The 22,596-nt window shown below is 42.9% G+C and overlaps 2 protein-coding genes across 3 annotated transcripts; both read right to left on the reverse strand.

Annotated features, from left to right (window-relative positions):
- Positions 1-1,356: 1,356 nt before the first annotated feature.
- On the reverse strand, positions 1,357-7,045 carry ska2 (spindle and kinetochore associated complex subunit 2). The gene is made up of 7 exons (XM_076101645.1): positions 6,929-7,045; positions 5,260-5,352; positions 4,497-4,673; positions 4,141-4,215; positions 3,402-3,444; positions 2,188-2,314; positions 1,357-1,997 (listed from the first exon to the last, which is right to left on the reverse strand). The coding sequence occupies exons 1-7, from the start codon at positions 6,959-6,961 to the stop codon at positions 1,871-1,873; spliced, it is 675 nt and encodes a 224-aa protein (XP_075957760.1). The 5' UTR covers positions 6,962-7,045; the 3' UTR covers positions 1,357-1,870.
- A 1,585-nt stretch (positions 7,046-8,630) lies between these two features.
- Positions 8,631-13,221, reverse strand: tiprl (TIP41, TOR signaling pathway regulator-like (S. cerevisiae)). 2 transcript variants are annotated; one of them, XM_076101644.1, is made up of 8 exons: positions 13,163-13,221; positions 12,044-12,171; positions 11,508-11,687; positions 10,560-10,659; positions 10,330-10,461; positions 10,071-10,166; positions 9,893-9,955; positions 8,631-9,339 (listed from the first exon to the last, which is right to left on the reverse strand). In XM_076101644.1, exons 2-8 carry the CDS (start codon positions 12,166-12,168, stop codon positions 9,208-9,210), a joined length of 828 nt encoding a protein of 275 aa, XP_075957759.1. In that variant the 5' UTR covers positions 12,169-12,171; positions 13,163-13,221; the 3' UTR covers positions 8,631-9,207. The 2 variants fall into 2 exon arrangements, with proteins under 2 accessions (XP_075957759.1, XP_075957758.1); XM_076101643.1 differs by lacking the exon at positions 13,163-13,221 and adding an exon at positions 12,573-12,692.
- Positions 13,222-22,596: the final 9,375 nt, after the last annotated feature.

Raw genomic sequence — 22,596 nt, forward strand, 5'->3', positions numbered from 1 at the left:
GGGTCTGATGGAATGAAAATCCTAACATGAAAACTTCACCAAGTATATTTATGGGTTCATCATCAACTCTATAATGTCAAATTCATAAATCCCTGTCACCACTGGATAGATGCTTTATGCTTTTGACTTTGTTTTAAAGATGTGGGGTCAGAGGGGGAGGAAGAGGATGGTATTGATGACAGGAGGGAGGAAACTACATTTGGCAGCGCTGAAGAAACAGCAGACGACGCCTTGGTTAAGATCGGTAAACAGACATGACGGTGTGACAGATACTCCACGACCTGTAGTTTGATTGGGAGCAGTATTGCAGTGTGATGACTTACAATAATTCCAACAGTCTTGGATCGGTTTGTCCACTCAAACGAGCTCGGTGCCGACACAGTGACTGCAGATCAGAAGGAAGAGCTCAGGGTGTCTCCAGGGTCCCAGCAAAGTCCCAGTTTACTGGAGGACACCAACAGGTGGGGGACAGCAGGCTCAATGATGTCAATGACCTCATCAACACAAACGTTCCAGGATTACAGCTGCAGAGTCGAACGCTGTCGCTGAGTCATGGCGATGCAACTACCGTCAGTGCGTGTTCTCCTTTTTCAGAGCCCACTCGACACTAGACGACGTGCTGCTGGCCTTTGGAATGGAGGGCACCGGAAGGAGCCCAGGGGTCCGCACACTGTGAGTGTCAAGTGCTGCTAAGAGTTAACATTTCAAATGCAATTTCAATGCATATACTAACCGTTTGTTTTGCAGGTTAAAGACATCAAAGAAAATCATGCAGTTAATTATGTTCTCTGCCAGAAACATATAAAAATAAATCTAGTAATATAGTGCCTCTGGTGTTTAGGGTTGAGCTGTTTGAAGGGCAGCGTGGTGACAATAAAGGACACCCAGCACACACCGTCAGCTCCACTGGTGACGCAGCCACCGCCTGAAACACATCCTCCACTGGTGAGCTCACACACAGCATGCTTGTGAAACACCTGGGCTCTGTACGTTTGACGCCAGTAATGATTGAAATGATGCACTTGAGAAGTCAAACTGAGAGTTCATGTACGTTTGTGAATACAGGAGGATTCTGTTGGAGCAGGACCAAACTCCCCATGAGCCAGATCAACAAGGGAAACCTGCTGTTACCTGCATTTGTTACGTTACCTGTTAAGTTTTGTCCAGTTAGTGGTTTGCTGTTGTTATGAAGCAAGGTTTGTTGTTCTGGAACGTTTGTTACTCTAACAGCTGTCGATGCTGTAAATGAACTGACTTCTCCATGTTTGAAGTCAGAGCTGGAATCATTTGTATTGTTTAAAGAATTGTTCAGAAATTCTTTTTGATGCCGGTAGAAAAGAAGTCCCCATCGAGTCATCAGGTTTCCCACATTTATTTTACGTTTTCTCTGTTTCAGGAAATAAAAATCATATACACAAAGACACCGTCTGGTTTTACAACAATCCACTGAAAGAACCTCTGTCCCCCCTCTGTCCTCTCCTCAGAGGAAACATCAACAAACATTCTCCATTTCAGTTCACGCACCCAAACACAGAATAGTGGGAAATGTGAAGGTGACTGTTAGTCCATTAAATGACGCTCCTTTGGGTTCCATCTTAGTCACAGAAACATTGACTGATTGATACAATCAGACAGTACAGTACAGGAATATCAATATCCCTCATATTCAGACATTTATCAACACCTGACACCACTGGACGTCCATGCATTTATCACAACTCAAATTAATGACTTAAGTTTTAGAGTCACGTGTGTCAGCTCTAGGAGAGAAGACGACGTCAGTAACAACAATCCTCCAGGTGGGACGGGTGGAGCCCCGTCCAGCGATGACGTCCCCCCCACCACAGCAGTCTCCGGTTGAGGATTCTCGTCACACGACGAGGCGAACGTGGCCCTTCCTGTCCAACTCCACCAACGAGAGGTGCTGCAGTACCTTCAGCTTGGCATCGCTCCCCTTCATCTTCAACTGCTTCATCTTCTGCTCGCTGAGGGAGCCACTGTAGAGGACGAGAGGACACCCGTCGGTCAAATGATGCAGCAAGACGTCCCTAATCTTTCTGCTCATTGTTTATAAAGGACTGTTGGGTTGTTTATCGTTTGAAAAGGACGTGGAGAGATAACCAGCGTAAATATTAACATGTTGTTGTGCATAGACATATAGAATAGTGGTCGTAGTTGCTCTCCTACCCGTCTTTGCCGAGGTGCTGCTGCAGCTGCTGGTAGAACACATTGAGGTCAGCCAGCTTGACGTTGGAGCGTACGCTGAGAGGAACCGCCTCCAACATGGCGGCGCTCAGCTCCTCGTACTCGCAGCCTGTGGACACACGGAAGGAGACGTCAGTCTCAAAGATAACCTCAGTCACCTGATGGAGGAGTATGGAAACTACAGAGAGGCATTCCAACTGGTCGGAATTTACACGACACAAGGGTCCGTTCACCTGAACTACGAAGACCATAGCTTTGGATTTATTTGTCAAAGTTTCAAGATATCAGTCTGGAGGTGAATTTTAAAAGTCCATGGAAAAAAAGAAACGCCTCTAAACCAGGGGGCAACCTCCGGTTCTGCAAAGTGAAGCCAAAGCTTCATGTGTTAAACCTGCATTCTCTCTACTGACCAGCAGGGGGCGACTCCTCTGGTTGTATAGAAGTCTATGAGAAAATGACTACTTCTCTCTTGATGTATTACCTCAGTAAACATTGTAAACATGAGTTTATGGTCTCAATCTCTAGTTTCAAGTCTTCTTCAATACAGCATGATGTTCATTTAGTAAATTATGGTCCATTTAGAGTCAAATAGACCATAAAGCAGAGTATGCTTTAGGGCGGGGCTACACTGTGATTGACAGGTCACTGCCACGGTGTTGTCTGGTCTGGGAGTTGACTGTGTTAGAACTTTAAACGTTTCAGTGTTTTCCCTTCCCGGAAGTTAATTCCAACATTTTGGTCAGCGTTCCGCTGTAATTAGCCCCTCCCTCTTGTGACAGACAAAATGCTGAACTCAAGACTTCAAAACGTCCACAAACCAACGGGTGACGTCACGGTGACTACTACACTTCTTATGTAAAGTCTGTGCTCTGTATCTGTATGATGGACACCACTAGACCTTTAACATTTCAGTGTCAATATTAATACACATTATTTAATAACTTATTTTGACTCATTTGCTAGACAAACATGAAGTTACATTGTTTTGTATGCAATTTAGTCTTTTTTTCAGAACTCCATGGATCTCATAGAAGAGCATGTTGGTAATCTTATCTTAAGATTCAGCAAACGTTCGCTCCAGGCCGGTGTCAATACCGTCCCCCCCCCCCCCCCCCCCAATAACACCAGAACCACATCTTAACCAATAACCAATATTTCAGTCTGGACTACAGTGGTGGACGGACCAACGGACTCACTCAGTGACTGCTGGTGCTCAGAAGCTGCTCCAGGAGGAGGAGCCTGAAAGACAAAGAAACAGCAGAAATCATCATGTGACCACAACGCAATATGGACAGATTGACTTAAGGCTGCTGATTGTGGAGCAGGTCTGGTCTGGTGCTGATCCACATTCATCTTTAAATTAGCACATTAGCTGTCACATTATAACGACTTAATGAGTCCACATTGCTTGCGTTGCTTAAGGCCGTAGGTTTCCCCAAATCATAGAATCCCGACAAACAAATCCAACATAAAAAATATGATCTAAATTCTATACAACAGTTATGTTTCAAAATAAAAGCTGGTATTTAAAACCATGGCTGAGTCTCGTAAAATAGCCAGAGGCATGGACGCGCTCGGTGTTCAGCTTCAGCACTTCCTGGACAGCATCTACTAGAAAGGGGAGGATTGTTGCCTTCGAACAACAGGAAGGCTTTACAGTAGTAGCAATCTAAAATTGCTGGGCCGTGACAGACGATGCAAACAGCTCTGTTTGACAAAGTCTCCTCTTAAGCTGAACTGGAGAGACACATCCTGGAGGAGCACAAAGACAGTAAATAATCATAAAACTGTTGAGCGTCACTGAATACAGGCATATTTTCTGATTCATCGTTGGAAGCCCTACATTTAAAACGCAGCGCTCCTGGGAGGAAGTGGGACTTCGTCCCGAAGGTCAGCAACATGCAGATTGGTTTGTGGCAGCTTCGTGCCTCTCACCTCTGTTGTGGTCTCACTGACGGCTAAACCCAGGAGCTCTGCTGACTCTCGCTCGGACTCCGTCAGTGGCTGAACCTGCAGCGAGTTAACAAGGACACAGTCAACAGTTTGTACCCAGAGCTGCAACATGAAATGCCATGCACGGGGTTTTCCCCTGTGACATCAGATTTCTTGTATATTACGATCATTTTGTAATGTTTTTGGTTTCTAGGTCTGTTAAAGTGAGAGGCAGAAAGCCATCAGGCCTCCTTTATGTCACATAATGTCGTTATTAAGACACACAAGATGATTCCCATATTTTTGCAATCACAACAAACCACTATCTACTTCTCAAAGGCTTTACAACATGAAACCACCTCGACGTCAGTAGTCTGCTGGAAGCGCTGCACCAGCTCCATGGCACTGCCCAGGTTGTTTCTGATGGAGTCCATGGATTCTTTCTGCGCCGCCGCGATCTCCTTCACCTGCGAGCACAGCGCCGCGTGCTTGGCCTTGATGGCCCTCAGATTCTCCAGCATCACCGCCGGGTTCTCCTGCGGGCACAGAGTCGGTCATTTGGCCCGTTTGGACTCCAAGACCCCATCCAGCCTCACGCTTTCATGGGTGTGTGGAGGAACAGGACTGGGGTCTCGTCTAAAGATGTGGGATTTCCAAAACTAATAGTGATAAGGAACATCTTTATTATTATCATCATTATTATGATAAACTTTTATTTAAAACTTTTCTTTCTTCTCCATTTATTGTTCTATACGTCTTATTTTACTCTGATTAGCTTCTATATGCTCTGGTTGGTTTTGTTCTGTTACCTGTTCTCCAGTCATTTACTAATGTTTTTTTGTCTTGTGTCGCATTATTGTCTCTTAATGCATGAAAAAAAAAAGTACAATTACATTTTTTACATTTGGAGGAGAAATGGGGAGAAACCCCACAAGTGACTTAACATGACGTGTTTTCTAAACATGAATGGAAGAGCACTCAGTGACCTGTGTTTACAGTGGAGGTTATCAGCCACCATAATCCATATATAATCCATATATATTGCATCTAAACGACGGTAGCTACGTCTTTAGCTGTGTGAGGGTGTAATGGTAAAAGAACAGATAGTATTTGAGTTATCACCTCAGCGGGACATCCATTCTCTGCTGCGTCTTTGATGAAGTCCAGCTTCAGCCGCCTCTCGATGTACTCCAGGTCGGCCTCGGACTTCAGGAACTGCAAAGACACTCATCGTTACGTTCAGACTGACCCGGCTTCCATCTGCTCACAAGAAGGGCTGGCTTTTTGTTAAAGTATTAAAAATGAGAATAACACAACCACCGTCTGTGGATAAAGAAAGAGGAGTTTTGAAGCAGGAAATGCGATACAGTAAAATGGCACAAGTGTTTTAAAGGCTGGATTACAGTAAAGTGATGTCATATTCAGAACTTACCAAACTGTTCTAGCTCTTCTATTATTTGCCTTTACTAATTAATTCATTAGCTGGTCTCTGCCGTTTTCAGATGCTTTGACAATACTATTGCACTGCTAGCTGTCTTGATACAGTAGTGCAATGAAGTCAGAGCACCTGCCAACAGCCGCAGCTTCTGAGTGTGGAAGCGCGTCCCGCCGCTTGCGACCATTCCTGGCCAATGCCCTTTTAATGTTGCACTGCTTTTTCTAGCAGGGTCACCAGTAGTACAACATAAAAGGGGCACTGGACAGACAGCACACCAGCTCAGCTGCAGTCGTTGTGAGGAGGTGTCTCACCGTGTCAAACAGAACGAGGCGTAATGTTGGGACAGTTATTGTCCCCAGAGGATAAACCCTGGTGACTTTGCTGAACCCCTGCCAGCGAGGAAAGGGTTTTAACTTATCTAGTCAAATAGTCTACATGCATCGACTCTAAATCAGTTCCTTTAGTGCCACCAATGAGGTACACCTGTGTGGGTTTGAGTGAAAGGTCTCAACAGCTGCTGGACACTACCACTGAACTGTGTTTTGGATCTTTTCTAGCGTGAACACCGCCACATACTGAAAAACCTGCTTAGAGTCCGTTTGTGTCATGGATTTGAAGTGGGATGCTGCAGAAAGCTCTAGAAGAAACAGCTAGTCAGTGGACCCGTTTTATAACGGCTCTCTTCGGATACAATTCATGTCAGCTGCTCACTCCAGATACAGCTGTCCTCCGCTGCCTCCCATTAAACACGTACAGAGGAGGAACCTGCGGGCGTTCGTGTAGAAAACGGATGTCTGGAATAAACCAATTGTCTTCTGGGTCTAAAACAACACGGAAACATGTTCGAGCTGTAGCGAAGACTATCGTCCACCTAACGTTACCGAGTGTCTGCGTCCTGCTGAACTGTGGCCCAGCGATGGTGACCGACGACTGAAATGCTACATTACCGGAATACTTTAGAAAAGGGACATGTTTTAACGGGGGCCATGTTATTACATTGGGAGGAAAGCAGGAAGCGGCTTTCTAGAGAGCAGAACGTAACGTCTGAACTGGCCGGACGTAGTCGTCGCTGTTTATAATATTAATAGTTACATAAGCTCGAGGGATATAAACCCGGTGGTAATATTTACGGTAACGTTACGTAGACAGGCCTGCCGAAAGGCGCACAGGAGTTTGAATTGCTTATCAATGCAAAGAGGAAATCATGAGCTGGCTGCTCTCCCTGTGATAGGATGAATAACTCGTCCATAATTAATGAGCTGCTAATGTCTGTGGAATCCTTCAACAAGGGTACAAAAACATGATCTGAGGATGAATATGGCAGAAAATAGGACAGTTTTACACTGGGCTTACCATCGCCTCGAGCTTTTCAACTGTTGTCTCCATGTTGAATAGTTTTCAGCCCGATGCGGGCGCTGCTATTGGCCAGCTGTCAAGAGAAGAGAGAGCGGATTGGACCGCAGTGAGAGGCCATTGTGCGCCATATTGGATTACTGCCCGTCGCCTTTTGTGGAATGGCTGCATTTTTTTCTCCCAGAAAATACTTTATTTACAAAGTTTATTCCTTCACTACAGCATTTTACACAGTTCACTTTAGTAATGTCTTCCATCACATTGTCTAATATCATTTAAAAAAACATTTCTGACACATTTATTTGAAAAATGTTCATCTCAAGTTAACATTTTTCTTTCAACTATTATGGGCCAAATGACATGACAGTTTAAAATAACCCGTCTTTACTTTGTTTATGATGCTGGGGTTGGAGTTTTGGGTCATTTCCTCCTCTTGCATGCTCTATGTTATCAGGGTGCAGTTTGTTATGTTAACAGTCAGAGTGCAGGTTTCAGGACTTGGACTTCCTGTTGGACACCTGAGACTTAGGCCCAGTCCCGATGTCCCCCCTGAAGCCTCAAACCCTCAACCCTCAGGTACTTACTGACATCACCTGTTAAATGGTTGAGTGTGAGAAACTGTGAGGGCTTGAGATGGTGTAAATATGAATGGGACAGCACTTTGCTGCAAAATATCAAGTTACAATGATAACGTCAAAAAAGTTGTGGGTATTTGTTTTATACTTTTTATTTCTTAATTTGAACGTCTTCCAGACTCTTTCCTCACAAGATGAGAAGCAATTTCAAATGATCTATTTACTTGTTTTTGTCAAAACAGTTTCAATGACTAAATTAAATATTTGATGAATGAATAAATAAATATTCTCTGATTTCATGTTGTTTGTTCCGTCTTTAACCCTTAATGTTTCTGTGTAAATGTAATATGACAGGCTGAACACATGTGACGTCCTCCACTGGTTACCCCGTGTTTAACGGCACATGCAATGAATTGTGGGTAATTCCCTTGGGCAAAGTCAGCATATAATGTTGATTTACAGAAAGGGTTCATGAAAGGCTCAAACTGTCTGCCATAGAGACTCAAACACTGGAGGATTTGACAGTGGGACAGAACTAAACCCTCATGGACTTATAGTGCGTGAGTCTGAGTGTGGAGATTGGGATCGGGCCTTATTCTGACCAGCAAGTCTGCTGCCATACAACTGTTGGGAATTGAACCCTGATCCCCCGGAGCAGTGATCTCTAAACCACGAGCCTGAATGATTGCATCTTAACTAGCAGAACACACCAATCCATCAGGAACTGGAACTGTTGTAGTGATTTACATACTTTTTGTAAGTACATTTAGAGAGATGATTGTGCACAAAATAAAGCTGATTATTTTACATCACAGTACAGTGTGTTAATGGTAATGAATGAACATGTCATCCAGTGCATTCCCCCGTGTATTTTTGATTATACACGGGGGAATGTGCTAGGTACGTTTTAAATACTAATTATCAATAATTCCCCCCTCAAATTAGACGACCATTTTGTTTAAATCCCAATTCCTATTTCAACATCGGTCCACCGCGGTCACTGCTGATGTTGTGAAACTAAACTAAGGTCAACAACTCAGCATTTATCCATTGAGTGTTCATTCATCATTTATGATTATTATGGATAGAAACCCTCTCTGAGTAAACCGCCATGAACACCAGCTAGCTACATTTGCACAAACACAATTTATTTGGCCATATTGAAGACATATTCACACAGATTATGGAGGTGTCTGACTTGCAAATGGAAAACAAGCTCGTTCACCTTCCATAAGTAACCGTAGAAAATAAAGTAGACATATTTACAGACATGTTTTGATGACTTTTGACTTCAGAAAATACAGTGCTGTTTAGTGTAGTTTTTGTTTTTCTACAAACACACTGTTGATGCACTAATATTACAAGCATGGACACAGCTACCCTACCGAGCCTTTCACGTGGAAAAAATGCCTCATAAAACAAAATCAGTTCAAATATGAACAGAGCCAGAAGCTAGACCCAACTGGGGTTAACGTTTCTCTGATATTACAGTGCGTAGAGCTGCACTGGGAACACACGGACACTGTCGTGAGAGTTTTAAGAACACATGATCTTAGCGGTCACATATAAAAACTATTCCTGTACACAGGTATTTTAAGGGGAAATCAATGGTTGTTATGTTACTGTGGTTCAATGTGGTTTAAGACTACGATTCCCATTCTTTTCTTCATGCAACACGTGGATGTGGACACGTCGGCGTGGCGGTCACTGAAGGACGTCGTTGACAGCTGTCTCGTGCTGCATCAAAGGAAGCTCCAGCCTCTCGCTTTCTGTCAGCTTCAGGGTTAAATGCTGGGCGATCTCATTAGGATCCGTGTACAGTGCGGCGGGTACATCCTGAAGAGAAACACATGCCGTACATCACAGGAGTTTCACTGCACGTTCTGCTAACGGAGGCTTTAAATGCAATCTGCTTTAATGCATAATTATAGTCATTAAACAAAATGACAGTTTGTATTCAAACACATGGTGATATAGAAATGTCTATGATATAAATGTTCTATTCTTATGTACATTTCAATGAATTTAGTGTGTTTATGTGTAAATAAATGGTAATGTTGGGATTGTTTTTTTAAATGCAAAACATTGGTAATATACAAATATTTTATGGAAATATTGGTGATGGAGAGTAGACCACCGTGATAAAATGCATTTGTTAACTTATTTTTCCATGAGAGACACGACAAAAACAGACTTTATGTAAGAAAAAGACTAAATCCTGTCGTGTGTGAGTGGCCACTTTATTAGGTACACCTGTAAGATCTAATGGAATAAATAATATCTTTAGAAAGATTGATAAGTAGCACTAAAGGTAAGAGGGAAAATATGTATCTTTGAATTTGAGGTGTAAACATGAAATGTGTCTTGTTATCGGCACGTCACGGCTCACCTTCAGCTCTGCTACTTTGCTTTCCCTCGTGCTGAACTCTCGCAGCATGAAGTCCTTTCCGGCCTGGAATCAAAAACAGCAGCGCGGATAACTTCAGACAACATTCACATCACATGACTCGCTCATTTGTAAAACCACACACTGTACATTTCGTCCTGCCTGGAGGCAAACAACTTGCCTCGTGATACAGTCGCGTGTCATTTATTCGAATCAGCACTCCGTCCACTCGTAGGAAGAAGCGCAGCAACAGGAAAAAACTGGTGGGCATCACCCTCTGCATCAGACACACAGCGACATGTTACTTAAAATTCAACGTGAGCTGCTGCCTCGGTCGATTACGCACCGATTACACAGACAGTCCTCTCAAACGTGACTGAATCTGCTCCTCGTTTTGATCATTAGCATTGGCTGCTTAGCATCCAATGCTCACAACTCACAATTTTGACGCTGATCATTGAGACGCCGTGGTCGTGCAGCTCGTCCTCGAACAGCAGCACCTCGTCGAAGAACATGATCTGTTCCCGGGCTTTCAGCTTCTCCATGTCGATCCGTTCCGCCGTCTTGGTCGCCTTCACATGAACAACAGGTAGAGGTGAAAACACAGGTAACGTGTAACAGAAAGGTGTGGATGAAACTGTTACAACCCATCCCTGAAAAAAAGACCCACCTTCATCTGCAAGCTCTCCCCTATGAGGGTGCCTCTGTAGTCCGTGGTGTATGTCCAGTCGTAAGGTCTCACCACCTCTTTGGAGTGTTCAGAATCAGCTCTGGAAGGAGATCACAGAGATTATTGATCACTACGCAGGTGGCATTGTTTCTATGAATCATTTTTCAACACAACACTCCAGAAAGGAGAGTTTTCCTTCTTTAAGTTGTTCTGAAACGTCCCTGCGTGTGATACATGGGATGTCCTGTTGTTTCAGACATTTGGCTACTATATTCTCATCCTGTTGTCTTTTATTATTTCCTTTTGAATCAACATTGTTTTTTACATCATACATGTAAATCACTGCTCTAAGATGAGAGCCAATCTCTTTCATTAACGAGAAAGGTGCAGTCAGTAGAGTGCAGATCTCAGACAGGTGTGTCTGCAACAACCTCTGCTGTATCGTGTGATTGAATGAATACAACTTACAACTGGCTAACCCCTCGTCTAGACACCAATAAGGACACGCTTCATTCAAACTCAAAAACAAGCGAGGATGTACGTAGTCAACTGGCTCAAAGTCGTGCTTTAATAGACTTTATAATATCTTGCCAAAAACCAAATTAAGCTCACCAAGCTGTCTGCCCGCATAGCAACTCGAAATATCATGCAGTTTGAATGAACTCAGAATGCGAGATTAGTCGTGGACAGACGCCGGGATGCACACTCACTCACTAATTCACACACAAGCAATCGCACGATTCTCCTGGCACAGATGATAATGACAAATCACAATCTGGAACCAAACCAACTAACTAAACGGTATGCATTACTGCTTGAGAACTCCCAACAGGATTTTGAGAACAGGTGAAAAGGCCACAGATTGTTGCCTTTGATTACCAAATCAGAAAAAACAACAACATATCACACGTTAACCAAACAACCCTCCAGCTGGGACGCTCGTCTTGCCTGCTCTCCTGCCACTCCTGTGCACAGGCCACCTTGACGGCGTCCTCCATGTTGTTCACTCTCCTCAGGGCATCGATGGCGTTGAATTCGATGCCGTAGCCGTCTGTGTGCTGGATACGCAGGACGTTGTCCCCGAACAGCATCTCCGGAAGCGAGGGCAAGTTCATCTCCTCAGCTAACCTGGAGAGGCAAACAGCAAACAGCTAAAGAAAAGATTACACCTATTCATACATTTAGTTGCCATAACTGTATGTGATGATGCTTACAGTGAGTGTCAACCTGCATAGGGAAACGCTATTTGAAGGAGGAAATTAAATTTGACACAAGACCAGTACGGAGCTCTGCAGGTGTATGGACGGGTTTGCAAAACTGGGCCTATAGTGCCATGTTCTTTTGGCTGCACAACTGTTTTATACACACTTCAATAACAACAAATGATGATCTGCTGTGTTGAACGCACTCAGGCTGCATAACCTGAGTAAAAGCCTTTAGAGTGAAAGGGCAAAAGACAAACACTGTAAGAAGCGCCATCTCACCGTTCAATGTCTTTGGATTTCATGATGTGGTTTCTGGCAGCAGTCACTCTCCATGGTCCGAAGGTGAAGTCCTGCTTGCTGCTCTTGAAGCCATGCGACATCATCGTGGACAGTGAGGCCAACATCAACTAGACAAAATAGATCGGCAGCAGGCATTTCACAGGGGCTGTGTGTTAGTTGTCTGTTAACACTGTTGGCTACTTCTCCACTTTAGTCAGGATGCAAAAGCACAAGTTCTGCACCTGCACCCTTCAAAGGGCCTGGGGGTCTAATAGTATACCAAATACTATTGTTTACAAATAAATGGGTGGTAGGGAGAAACTGTATACAAATTTAAAATTTAAAAAGTGAAATACAAATGAAAGTGATTCAGCCATCTAACCCCCAATGCTTGGTACCTGTCATAGATGCCACCACCCCCCCCCACCACACACACACACACACACACACACACACACACTGATGTATCAACACACCTCCACCTGTAACAGCCCAACTCCTTCTGTAACTCATCACAAATTGAACCTACACTGACACAGAATGAGTCTGGTGTTGGTGAATGGAGGTCGGGATTTGTCTTCATCTCCAATGCTGAATCTGTCTTCGTGAACACACACCTCATGTTTCGTATGTACTTTGTTGATTTGCACTGATAAAAAATATATAAATGAATTGTTTGCACCATTAATGGCCATTTCAACTATCTACAAATCCTTAAACTCGCCGTTTTAAATTGAGTTAGTCTTCATAAATAGCTTTGTTTAAAGCTTCAGTTACGGCGGACAAAGACACAGCGTTAACCATTTATTCATTAATAACGTTAACATTAGCTGGATAGCTTCGTCTAACCAAGCATATATTAATGATAACCCTCATCAAACTTTTGAAAGAAGTACTTCGGCTGCTAGTGTTTCTACTCATAGTACAATTTGTCAAATATCAGAATATTCAATTTTTGGACCCTTACTTCGTTGTATGGATAACGTTACACTAGTTTCGGCAAAACATAACTATACAAATCTGGTTGAACATTAAAACCAGCCGTCCCTGACCACAAATGGTTGAAGTCGCCACGACTGTGTGTTACAACGTGAGTTTACAGAGAGAAAATCTGTTTACCTTGGTGTTGTAGTCTACTGTTAGCTGTCATGGAGGCTACTTGAGTGCGCCGCTATAAACTGTCCGGTTAGTTTTGCTACGCTCGCGCTGTGGTTCCGTTATCCGTGGTGTGCGCTTCCTGGTGTTACCGTCTGTCCCACAGCACAGACTCAAGCTGTGTTGCGGCGTTCTGGGTGTATCCATGGCGGGCTTGTTGTGATTTTGTTATTGCCCATTTTATTTTGGTAATTAACAACTTCATCATGCGGTGACGTATTTTCTTTAGCAGTGGGCACGTGCACGCGCATATCAATTTGCGTGGGAATAATACTACAGCAGGATAAAATTGAGCCTGTCGATGAGTCAGCGGCTGGTGTTGCTGGTGTTGCTGACTTGGCATGTCTGCGCAACAGTGTTGATCTCAGAGGTCAAGCTCATTGGAATAACATGACAATCACCCATCCTAGTGTCATGTAGATCTGTGCTGTTTGGACATCAACCAAAATAATGAGTACATTTTATTTGGCTTCTTATAATGTATATAGTTTTTGATATGTGTTGGCTACAATGTTTATTTTTTTCCACCTGATCACCAAGGCCCAGATAACTTTCATAAGCCTAAAATCCTGTTGACTGTTGTGATATATGTTATTTCAATAAATATCTGAGATTCAATTTCCATTTTTGTTTTTGTTTTGTATTTATGGTGATGTAACTATTGATACATTCATGAGACATTAGTGTTGCGTACCTCTTCTGTTTGTCCTGAGAATAATGTAACATGATTGTGCATTACAGTTTTGAGGTTGTACTATGTAATAGTACAAAAGGCAACCAGACAGACCAAAAATAGCTTAAAACCAACATGAAGTGTCTTAGTATGGAGTCAGTCTCGCCTGAGATATTAATAATAACGGTATGGAAGTTGGAATGGTGTTTGTAGCTCATTCAATTTTTATGTATTTATTTGTTGCTTATAATTCTCATCTTGTAAATTGTATCAAAGTACATGAGAATAAATTGAGAGTACGAAAATGAGAATAACTTAAAAACTAAAAAGAATATGAAAAATCTGTATAAAATCATTAAAAGGGAAGTCAAAGTTCGACTTGATGGCAGTCTTTCTTTAACCATGAAAATGCTCAGAACATGTTTTTCTCTTTGTCTTTTGTATACTTTTTGCATAACATCCTACAAAAAATGTTTTACCAGCCAGAATTTATGGTGTTTAAGAAAAGAAAACTGACGCTTTGACTATTGGTCATTTGCCGAGGTTTGTTCGAGAGGCATGAGACAGGAACATAAGTTGGGTGAGATATATTTCAATAGAAATTGAAAATGTAGGTTTAAAAACAGCATTGGAACCCCTGCAGTTGAAAATAGAATACAGAATGGACTATCCGTGGCAGTTAGAGGCCTAACAGTCTAACTTTTGGCATATGAGGAAGTAAAACGGAGTGATGTGCCAGAAAAGGTTAAAAGATCCCTGTGTAGCCTGTGGCCAACAAGGTGTTGAGAAAATGCTCACTCTCCCCTGTAGGTGGTGTGAGTAAGCTGCACTCACTTTCATATTTAAAAGATATGATGAGAGATTATTCTATGGAATCTTTATCTGCAGGTAAAATATGAAATGGCGTGTTAAGCACTTAATTAATGTTTACCTGTAAGCAGCTAAGGGTTTGCAACAGCAAATGAGTGGCAGAGCAGATAGCAGCTAGTCTTTTAAACATCTATTCCTCCCTCTTTTACCTTTTTTATGAATGAATTAACATTTTCTAAATTATATAAATGCTGTATAAAGCCAACCCCTTCTATTTCTGTCTCCTCAAGAAACCTGCTAAACACACACAGCCTCACACACACTACACACTGCTCATTCTATTCCTCAGTGTGCTAACACAAGTTTCTCAAACAGGCACACATAGGCTTCTCTCTGTCACTGACGTCTATCCAGACATCATTTGATGGCTTCTTCTCAAATTTGCAACTCAAAATGAAGCCCAACTCTGAGCCTCTTTTATTGTTGATCATTTGTTGATGTCTAATACTGTACCATCAGTCAGAAGCGGACCCTGTGGTTAGTTGTGTCATAATGAGAGCAGGTCTTCAGGTCTGGTTTTACCACCACTGCTGCAAAGAAGCCAACATGTATCCAAGCTTTGAACTTGGTGAAAATTAGTAACTGGTTCATTTAATCCGGTATTTGTTTCTGAAAGCCAGACTTAGGTTTGAGTTCAGTGAGCTACGTGAGTGCCACTGACTTTTCAAAAACTGCTTCTTCTATGACTGTAACAATTTGTGTATTCAGCACACTTTATAATTGTATCTATTTCAATAACACATCACCCATGATGCCATCATCCAGGACCATAAGACACAACCCTGCAGCCACACAGTGATTGTGAGCCTCTTTTAGCTTCTTGTAGTGGTTTTAATATCCGCCTGCTTGTTTAAATGTTTTTCAACCAAAAACTGGATTTCTGAGCACTTTTTAAAATTAAAATTAAAATAAATACTCTTTCCACAGCAGAGCAAACAACAGTAGGTCTCTGCAATATGCTTGCAATCAGTATTATAATATTAATACATATTTGTTTAGGCATCAACTAAAACATTACCTGTCAAAATTAAAATACTTTGTTTTTAACACTGAAAGTTATGGCTGACCAATGAGAGCTTCCATTATATCTGTGAAGCTCTTTTCTCATTGTTACCGTGGCTCCTTTACTGTTTCTTTAAATGAACTAAATTGTGTTTCATTTTGCATTGTGTGGACACTATTGGAAGTGTAAACTCCACAGCAAAACAGATGCTGAAATGTTATGTAGGCATTGAAAAATAGAATGACAAACGTTACATCCAATTAAAACATTTAATTATGATTTGAAGACAGATCCAATACAATTATATACATATACAAGAGTAACACCTGAGCACCATCAGTTCTATTCTGCTCGTATCATTAGCTGTGAGCTAATGCTATATGACTGTGGCTCAGTGGTAGAGCAGGGTCGTCCTTCAATCAGAGGATCGGTGGTTCAATCCCCCGGTTCCGCTAGTCCATGTAGAGCTGTCCTTGAGTAAGACACTTCAATTTCTCCCGCAGGCTGTGCCCACGGTGTGTGAATGGTTAGTCAGAGTCCTGATGGGCAGGTGCATAGTACCCCCTGCCATCAGTGTATGAATGGGTGTTAAAGCGCTTTGAGTGGTCAGAAGACTAGTAAAGTAAAGTACAGTCCATTTACCATACGTGATGACATTCAATTTACCGAAAAAAAACTATTCAGTATTGGTAATTTGAAGCCCAAGTGATGAAGGCACCTCCCTCTAGTGGGCAAGGAAAACCCCCCAAACTAACCCTTTAACAGGAGAGGCTGGAAGAAACCTTGGGAAGGATCACACAAGAGGGAACCCCCTTCAGAGATAGTTTAGTGTCATTTGGGCAGCATATTAAAAGTGCTCTTTAAATGTCCTCCTCTTCTCTGGGTAACAGCTAAACATTATAAAGAGTAAATGCTTTTTCTAGTTCCATCTGTGCAGGCTACTAATGACCGACCAAACCTTATGATGTCACTCTGGGCTGTGGATCTGTTGTCCGAATCCTTCGTCACGCTGTCTCCCCCGTCCTACGTCCCTCTGGCTCCATCGTCCGTCGTCCCTCTGGCTCCATCGTCAGTTGTCACTCTGGCGGCGTCGTTCTACGTCACTCTTGGTTGTGTCATCCTATGTGTATCTCGGTTATGCTGTCCTATGTCACTCTGGTCCGTCGTCCTTTGTCACTCTCCGTTCTATCGTCAAGGTCACTCTGGCTGTGTCGTCTTACTTCACTCTCAGCTCTGTAGTTCTATGTCACTCTTGGTTCTGTCACCCTTCATCCTTCTCGGTTCTGTCATGCCATGTCACTGCCGGTTCTGTCGTCCTATATCACTCTGGGTTCTGTCGTCCTACGTCACTCTCTGTTCTGTTGTGCTATGTCACTGTAGCTTTGTCGTCCTCTCGGTTCAGTCATACCACGTGTTGAGACTTCACCATGCGGTTGGAACAAAGGGAGTTGGGCCTACATGGGACTGCACGGTAGTCAACAGCCTGATTTGGGTTAAAGTCACACCAAGCGCCGTGAGACGTTAAGTCTCACCTACGTGGGATTCTTGGTCCAAACTCAACACTGGGGTCTCATTGGACGAGGGCCACAGGTACCACAGGCGGCTCCCTGTGCTGCGGCCCTGCGGTCCCTGAGACTATAAAACTCTGCGTCAACTCCAGCTCTGTGCCATCCGACACGATTCGATTCGCATGAAAGGAGGTGTAGAAACAACGTTGCTTTTATCCGCCTTTCTACACCTGCTTTTATGGAGGTGTAGAAACAACTGCCACCACGGACCGGCCGTGGGCGAACCGCGGTCGTGGAGCTCCGTTTCCCTGCGAACGTGTTCGTTGATCTGTAGATGCACTCAGGTTTCTCCAAAAGTTTTCAAAAGCACTGTAGTGTCCTGCCGTGCTATGGCGTCCTCAGGTTAGCGTAGCGTAGCTCCAAACACTAAGATGCTCAGTTAAAATGAAACACATTCCCAGCCATAAAATGTGTAACGCTGTCAGCCTGAGGCTGAGTCAGGGCTGCTGTTATAATGTTATAATTTCAACCATATCTTTCATTTTGAACTCTTACTCCAACTAACTTCTGCCAGCTTCCTTAAATTTCACATTAGTCACGCGCTCACCCACTGACCAATCACGGCGCATGTTAATGCAGACGTACTTAGCAGGCTACCTTGGTGCCTCTGGCACGTCAAATAATACGCCCAACATGTCAAACTAAAGATCTGATTGGTTGAAGACTATGACAATCAACAATACCGTCCCCGTTCACTTAAACTGCAAAGGGATTCACTTGTGAGTCTGCAGGCCTCAGGCCTCTGTTCTTACCTAGAGACACAGAGGTGAAATCTGATTGGATAAAAGCTCTACTTAAAACAAGCTGCACTGGAAGCAGAGCAACTGAGGAAGACAGTAGCTGTGCAATGAGAAAACAAGATAATGGGAAAAATATTTATGAAAAATTATTAAATTATAAAATAGCTATAACTTTGTGATTCTGTTTAGGCCAGCAGAGAAGGCCTTGCAGGCCCTGACGGCCCACCACTGAATAGCTGAATAGCCTGTGCTCGAATTCAAACCTTCACTGTTCACTCTGAATGTGTAATAGTACTTTGACTATTGACATTGTGAGTGAACACTAATTATGAGACTTAGTGTATAGTTTGGTTATTGGTCCCTGTTCTCAGGGTGGTGCCCCGTTATTATTAATAATTGTTAATAATCTTACTGACATTAATAATTCTATTGATGTCAATAACTTAGTTTTTCATTTTTGCTGATAACTCAAATACGCTACTTTTTGTTCCCAACAGCACCGATACGACTTTTTTTTTTTTTGACAAATCAATGGTCACCAGCTAAAAAAAAAGAGTAGCCCATTTTTGTCTAACTCAAACCAAGGGCCCATTGTTTCAAAAGCTATTAAGAATTTCAAGTAATTCTGTCAATGTGCCCGACAAGAATAGGAAAAGTAACAGTGCCAGGACTTGATGAATGGTCCACCTCCTATTTCCCTTTTACATAAAATCCTCTTGTGATACACAGCCTGCCTGGTGCAGGGTTTGGCAAATGTCTTTCACAGAGAGGAAGCAGGATGGTCTCCCCTCTACGTAAAGAAACGGATTAATGTCCAGCATATCGAACTGGAGACAAACATGCTGTCGGTCAATAAAAGCGTCTTTGAATCTGACAAAGTTGAATCTGTCATGTTAGATTAAAGGCAAAGGGTTTATGTTTTGAAGCACTGTACAAATGAAGCCTTTGACGCTTCTGTTCTACCTCGTTCTGTGCCTCATACGTGAAGCAGTTGCTCTTCGTTATCTTCACAGCCACCGTTTCCTTTGTGGCTGACTTTACGCACGTGGCGACTTTTCCAAAGACACCCTCCCCCCATACAAGACACAACCAAGACCTCAGAGGAGGGGGAGAACAGGACGCCTTGGACGACCTGGGGCTCACCTCCCGAAGAGGAAGAAAAGGATGTGGTCTCTTCCTCTTCAGATGCAGAAAAAACTGAGCTTGGTCTTGGTAATATATACACTGTGATGGAGACATTATTAAGTCACTTTTTGTCCCATGAAATAGAACAATGCAAAAAGAGGGTGAAAACTGGTATATTCAGGATAAGGAAAATAATGGTTTATTTGTACTCTGAAGAATACAAACATGTTCTAGTAGAAACGTGAAACACAAGAATGAACCTGATGATGAGCATGACATGTCTCCTTTAAGTACAGAGCGAAATGCAAGCTCATATTGTCTGTGTGCTAGCGCCCCTGCATTGATTTCACAATAGAATTCTGAGTACAGCATGGTGAAATATCACAGTTAAAGCCTGTGAAGTAAAAATAGTGTAATTTATTGTGAAATATTAAGGTTAAATAATTTACAGTGTAACTTTGCTGGTCCCTTCACGTGTCATCTTGCGCAGTCATCAGGTCAAAATGTGAGTTTGTCCAATACTTTGGTTTACCATCAAATACCATGAAGAGTTAATGACATTCCCCTCAGCCTCAGCTGTACTGATTGCTATTTGCTAAATAACAAATGTTATCTTGCCAGCACTCTAAACTAAGATGGTTAACATGGTAAATATCACCATTGTGAGCATGTTAGAATTCTGATGTTAGCATATAGGTCAAGGCACCAGTGTCGTAAAATAGCAAACTGGAGAATTTGGTCTTCAGGGCCAGAAAGTTATTCTTTTTTTAAAAACCTAAACCATGATATTATTCCTAAACCTAACGAAGTAGATTTGTTGCCTAATCCTGAGGACATTTCTGGTACAGAGGCCTCCCAATATCATCAGCTGTCAGACATGTTTTGTTCGATTGACCTGATGTGATGACCTGTAAGAATTGGACAAACCTGGACAGCAGATTTGATCCTGCAATGGCTCAACTAAGCTTCATTGAGATTGGCTTGTGTCAGAGTGCATTCAGTTTAAATATGGATTTTAATCATGCCCTCTATGGCTGTATTTTGTCAAAAGTCACAACGCCTCTCTCACTCACATTTGGATTTGATCCCGAATGTCTAATGTTTTTGAAGTTTTTGAAGTTTGCAGATGACACTACTGTCATCGGCCGGATTACAAACAACAATGATACTTCATATAGAGAGGAAATCAACAACCTTCAGAGTGTTGCTCAGAGAACAGCCTACTGCTCAGCATCACTAAAACCAAAGAACTGATTGTTGATTTTAGAAAAAAGGAGGCGAAGACCCACATCCCTGTCTACATCAATGCATCACAAACAACCTGACATGGTCCTCACTCATCTCCATCCTGGTGAAGAAAGCTCATGAACGTCTGAAATTCTTAAGGAAACTTGAGAAGGCAAAACTCCCGTTCGCGTTACCAAGTTCTTGTCAACAAAGGAGCAATAGAAAGCATCCTGACGGCAGACATTACAAACTGGCATGGGATGTGCACGGCACAGGACAGGAGGGCTCTACAGTGAGTGATTAAAACCACTCAGAACATCACTGGTACCCATCTACTGAGCATCAGTGTTATTGGTGAGAAGAGGAGCCTGTGAAGAGCTCACCCAGCCACAACCTGTTCACCTGCTGCCGTCTTGAAAGAGATGCAGAAGTATCAGCTGCAGAACCACCAGACTTCAAAACAGCTTCTTTCCTCTGGCTGTGAGACTCCAGAACTCATTGTCCACTCTCCATACAATATTGTTTTTTGCGTTCTATTTCCTATGTAGCAAATTGGGACTACAATCTACATTTTGTTGTGCAACCCTGTCGAACAATGACAAATAAAAACCTTGTAACCTTGTAAAATTCTTAATGTGAGCTTTAGCACTTTGTATCTGATTTTGGAGACTCAATAAATCTTTTTAATGCAGTGAACGGTGTCATCTAATAAAGAATGGTTTACATTCTTTTAAACAGAATCAAAACCTGCAATCACTCTCAAAAGGGTTGACAGCCCTTAAATACACTAAGAGACAAGTAATGTAAATAGTTAATGTTTCATAATGCTGTAAATGTTAACATCAGTAATATTTGTAAACATGGGAAGGCTTGCATTTTCAAATATGATGAGAGCATTTTTTTATTTTCACATCTACAGCCAAATGCTTCAGTAACACTATTAATATTATTATTTGTGATTATTTGTCATTGATTGGGTCTGGTGAGGTCTGATCCTGCTGTAAACCAAAGATGTAGGATTTGTTGGTTCAATAAATTGCATCTATAAACTAATAAAAAAATACACACAACCAGCTTGAACAACAGAACTTGGTGGTTTTGGTTGGTGCTCCACTTCACTCTCATGAAACTTTAATCACCTCTGGTTGCTGTGACGATTCAATCTTGATAAAAATTGGTATTTTTAAAGGACAGTATAAAAATAAAAAGAACATATGTTTTTGATGCTGCAGCTCGGGCGTGGACTAAACATTAGAAGTGAACAGAACACAGAACGTAAAAATCGTCTCGCTTATCTATAATTCAGATCAGGGGGAGCGGCGTGAAGCACACGGTAAGACGTGTGCACCCTCTGCACCCAAAGGACACAGAATTTGCAGCAGGAAGAATCGCATGCAGGTGCCCTTAAAGAGGGAGCGTGAACGGTGATCCGAATCAGTCGGCTGCACCATGGACCATGTGTGCATGCATCCTCCCTTCGCTCCCATTCAGCGGTTTTAAAAACGACTCCCCCCTCCCCCTCCCCAAATCCTGCTCCCGCTCTGAGTGCAGTCATTTCTAGTGCAGAGAAATGTCCCTGGTGACACTGAGGGATGACGCAGGCTCTCTCTTCCTTTCTCTGTTCCACTACACCCCCCACCCCCTTCTCACCAACACCATCTTTTCCCTCTTTTCACTTGCTCTCCCCTTCTTCTTCTGCTTCTTTTTTTTTTTTTTGCTCTGGCGCTCCCCCTTTCTCCATTTCCTCTCACTCTCCCCCTCCTCCTCCTCTCTCCCTTCATTCCTTCTCGCTCTCTCTCCCTCTCTCTCTACTCCGGCACTGCAGTGCTGATTGTGATTGCACACACACACATACACTCGCGCAAGCACACACACACACACACACACACACACACACACACACACACACACACACACACACACACACACACACACACACACACACACACACACACACACACACACAGGAGCTGAGAGGCAAGGACTGCAGCAGCATGCACCAACCGCGGCTGAGCTGTTCGGGGACACAAGGAAGGGGGAACTGAGGAGAGGAAATAGTGTGCTATCTCACACCAGCCTACGTGGGCATCTTTGCAGCGGCTGGGAGCGATGAATTTCAAGAGCGGATAGCTTATGTTATCCGGCCTTCGCCCCCTGCACTGCCTCTGCATCCCGTTCACCCTGCTCCTCCC

This window comes from Anarhichas minor, unplaced genomic scaffold (assembly GCF_050575085.1).
Source record: "Anarhichas minor isolate MPS153535 unplaced genomic scaffold, ASM5057508v1 ptg000027l, whole genome shotgun sequence".
NCBI classification, from domain to species: Eukaryota; Metazoa; Chordata; class Actinopteri; order Perciformes; family Anarhichadidae; genus Anarhichas; species Anarhichas minor.

Bases quoted from the DNA above. Each gene is read 5' to 3' on its own strand.
- tiprl (XM_076101643.1), bottom strand. From the start codon at position 12,665: ATGAGGTGTGTGTTCACGAAGACAGATTCAGCATTGGAGATGAAGACA. The intron at 12,172-12,572 runs GTAGGTTCAATT...TATTTTGTCTAG, and splicing joins CAGACTCATTCTGTGTCAGT to TTGATGTTGGCCTCACTGTC. The intron at 11,688-12,043 runs GTGAGATGGCGC...TTGCCTCTCCAG, and splicing joins AAATCCAAAGACATTGAACG to GTTAGCTGAGGAGATGAACT.
- ska2 (XM_076101645.1), bottom strand. From the start codon at position 6,961: ATGGAGACAACAGTTGAAAAGCTCGAGGCGATG. The intron at 4,674-5,259 runs GTGATAACTCAA...CTGTGCCCGCAG, and splicing joins AGAATGGATGTCCCGCTGAG to GAGAACCCGGCGGTGATGCT. The intron at 3,445-4,140 runs GTGAGAGGCACG...TTTGTCTTTCAG, and splicing joins TCAGTGAGACCACAACAGAG to GCTCCTCCTCCTGGAGCAGC.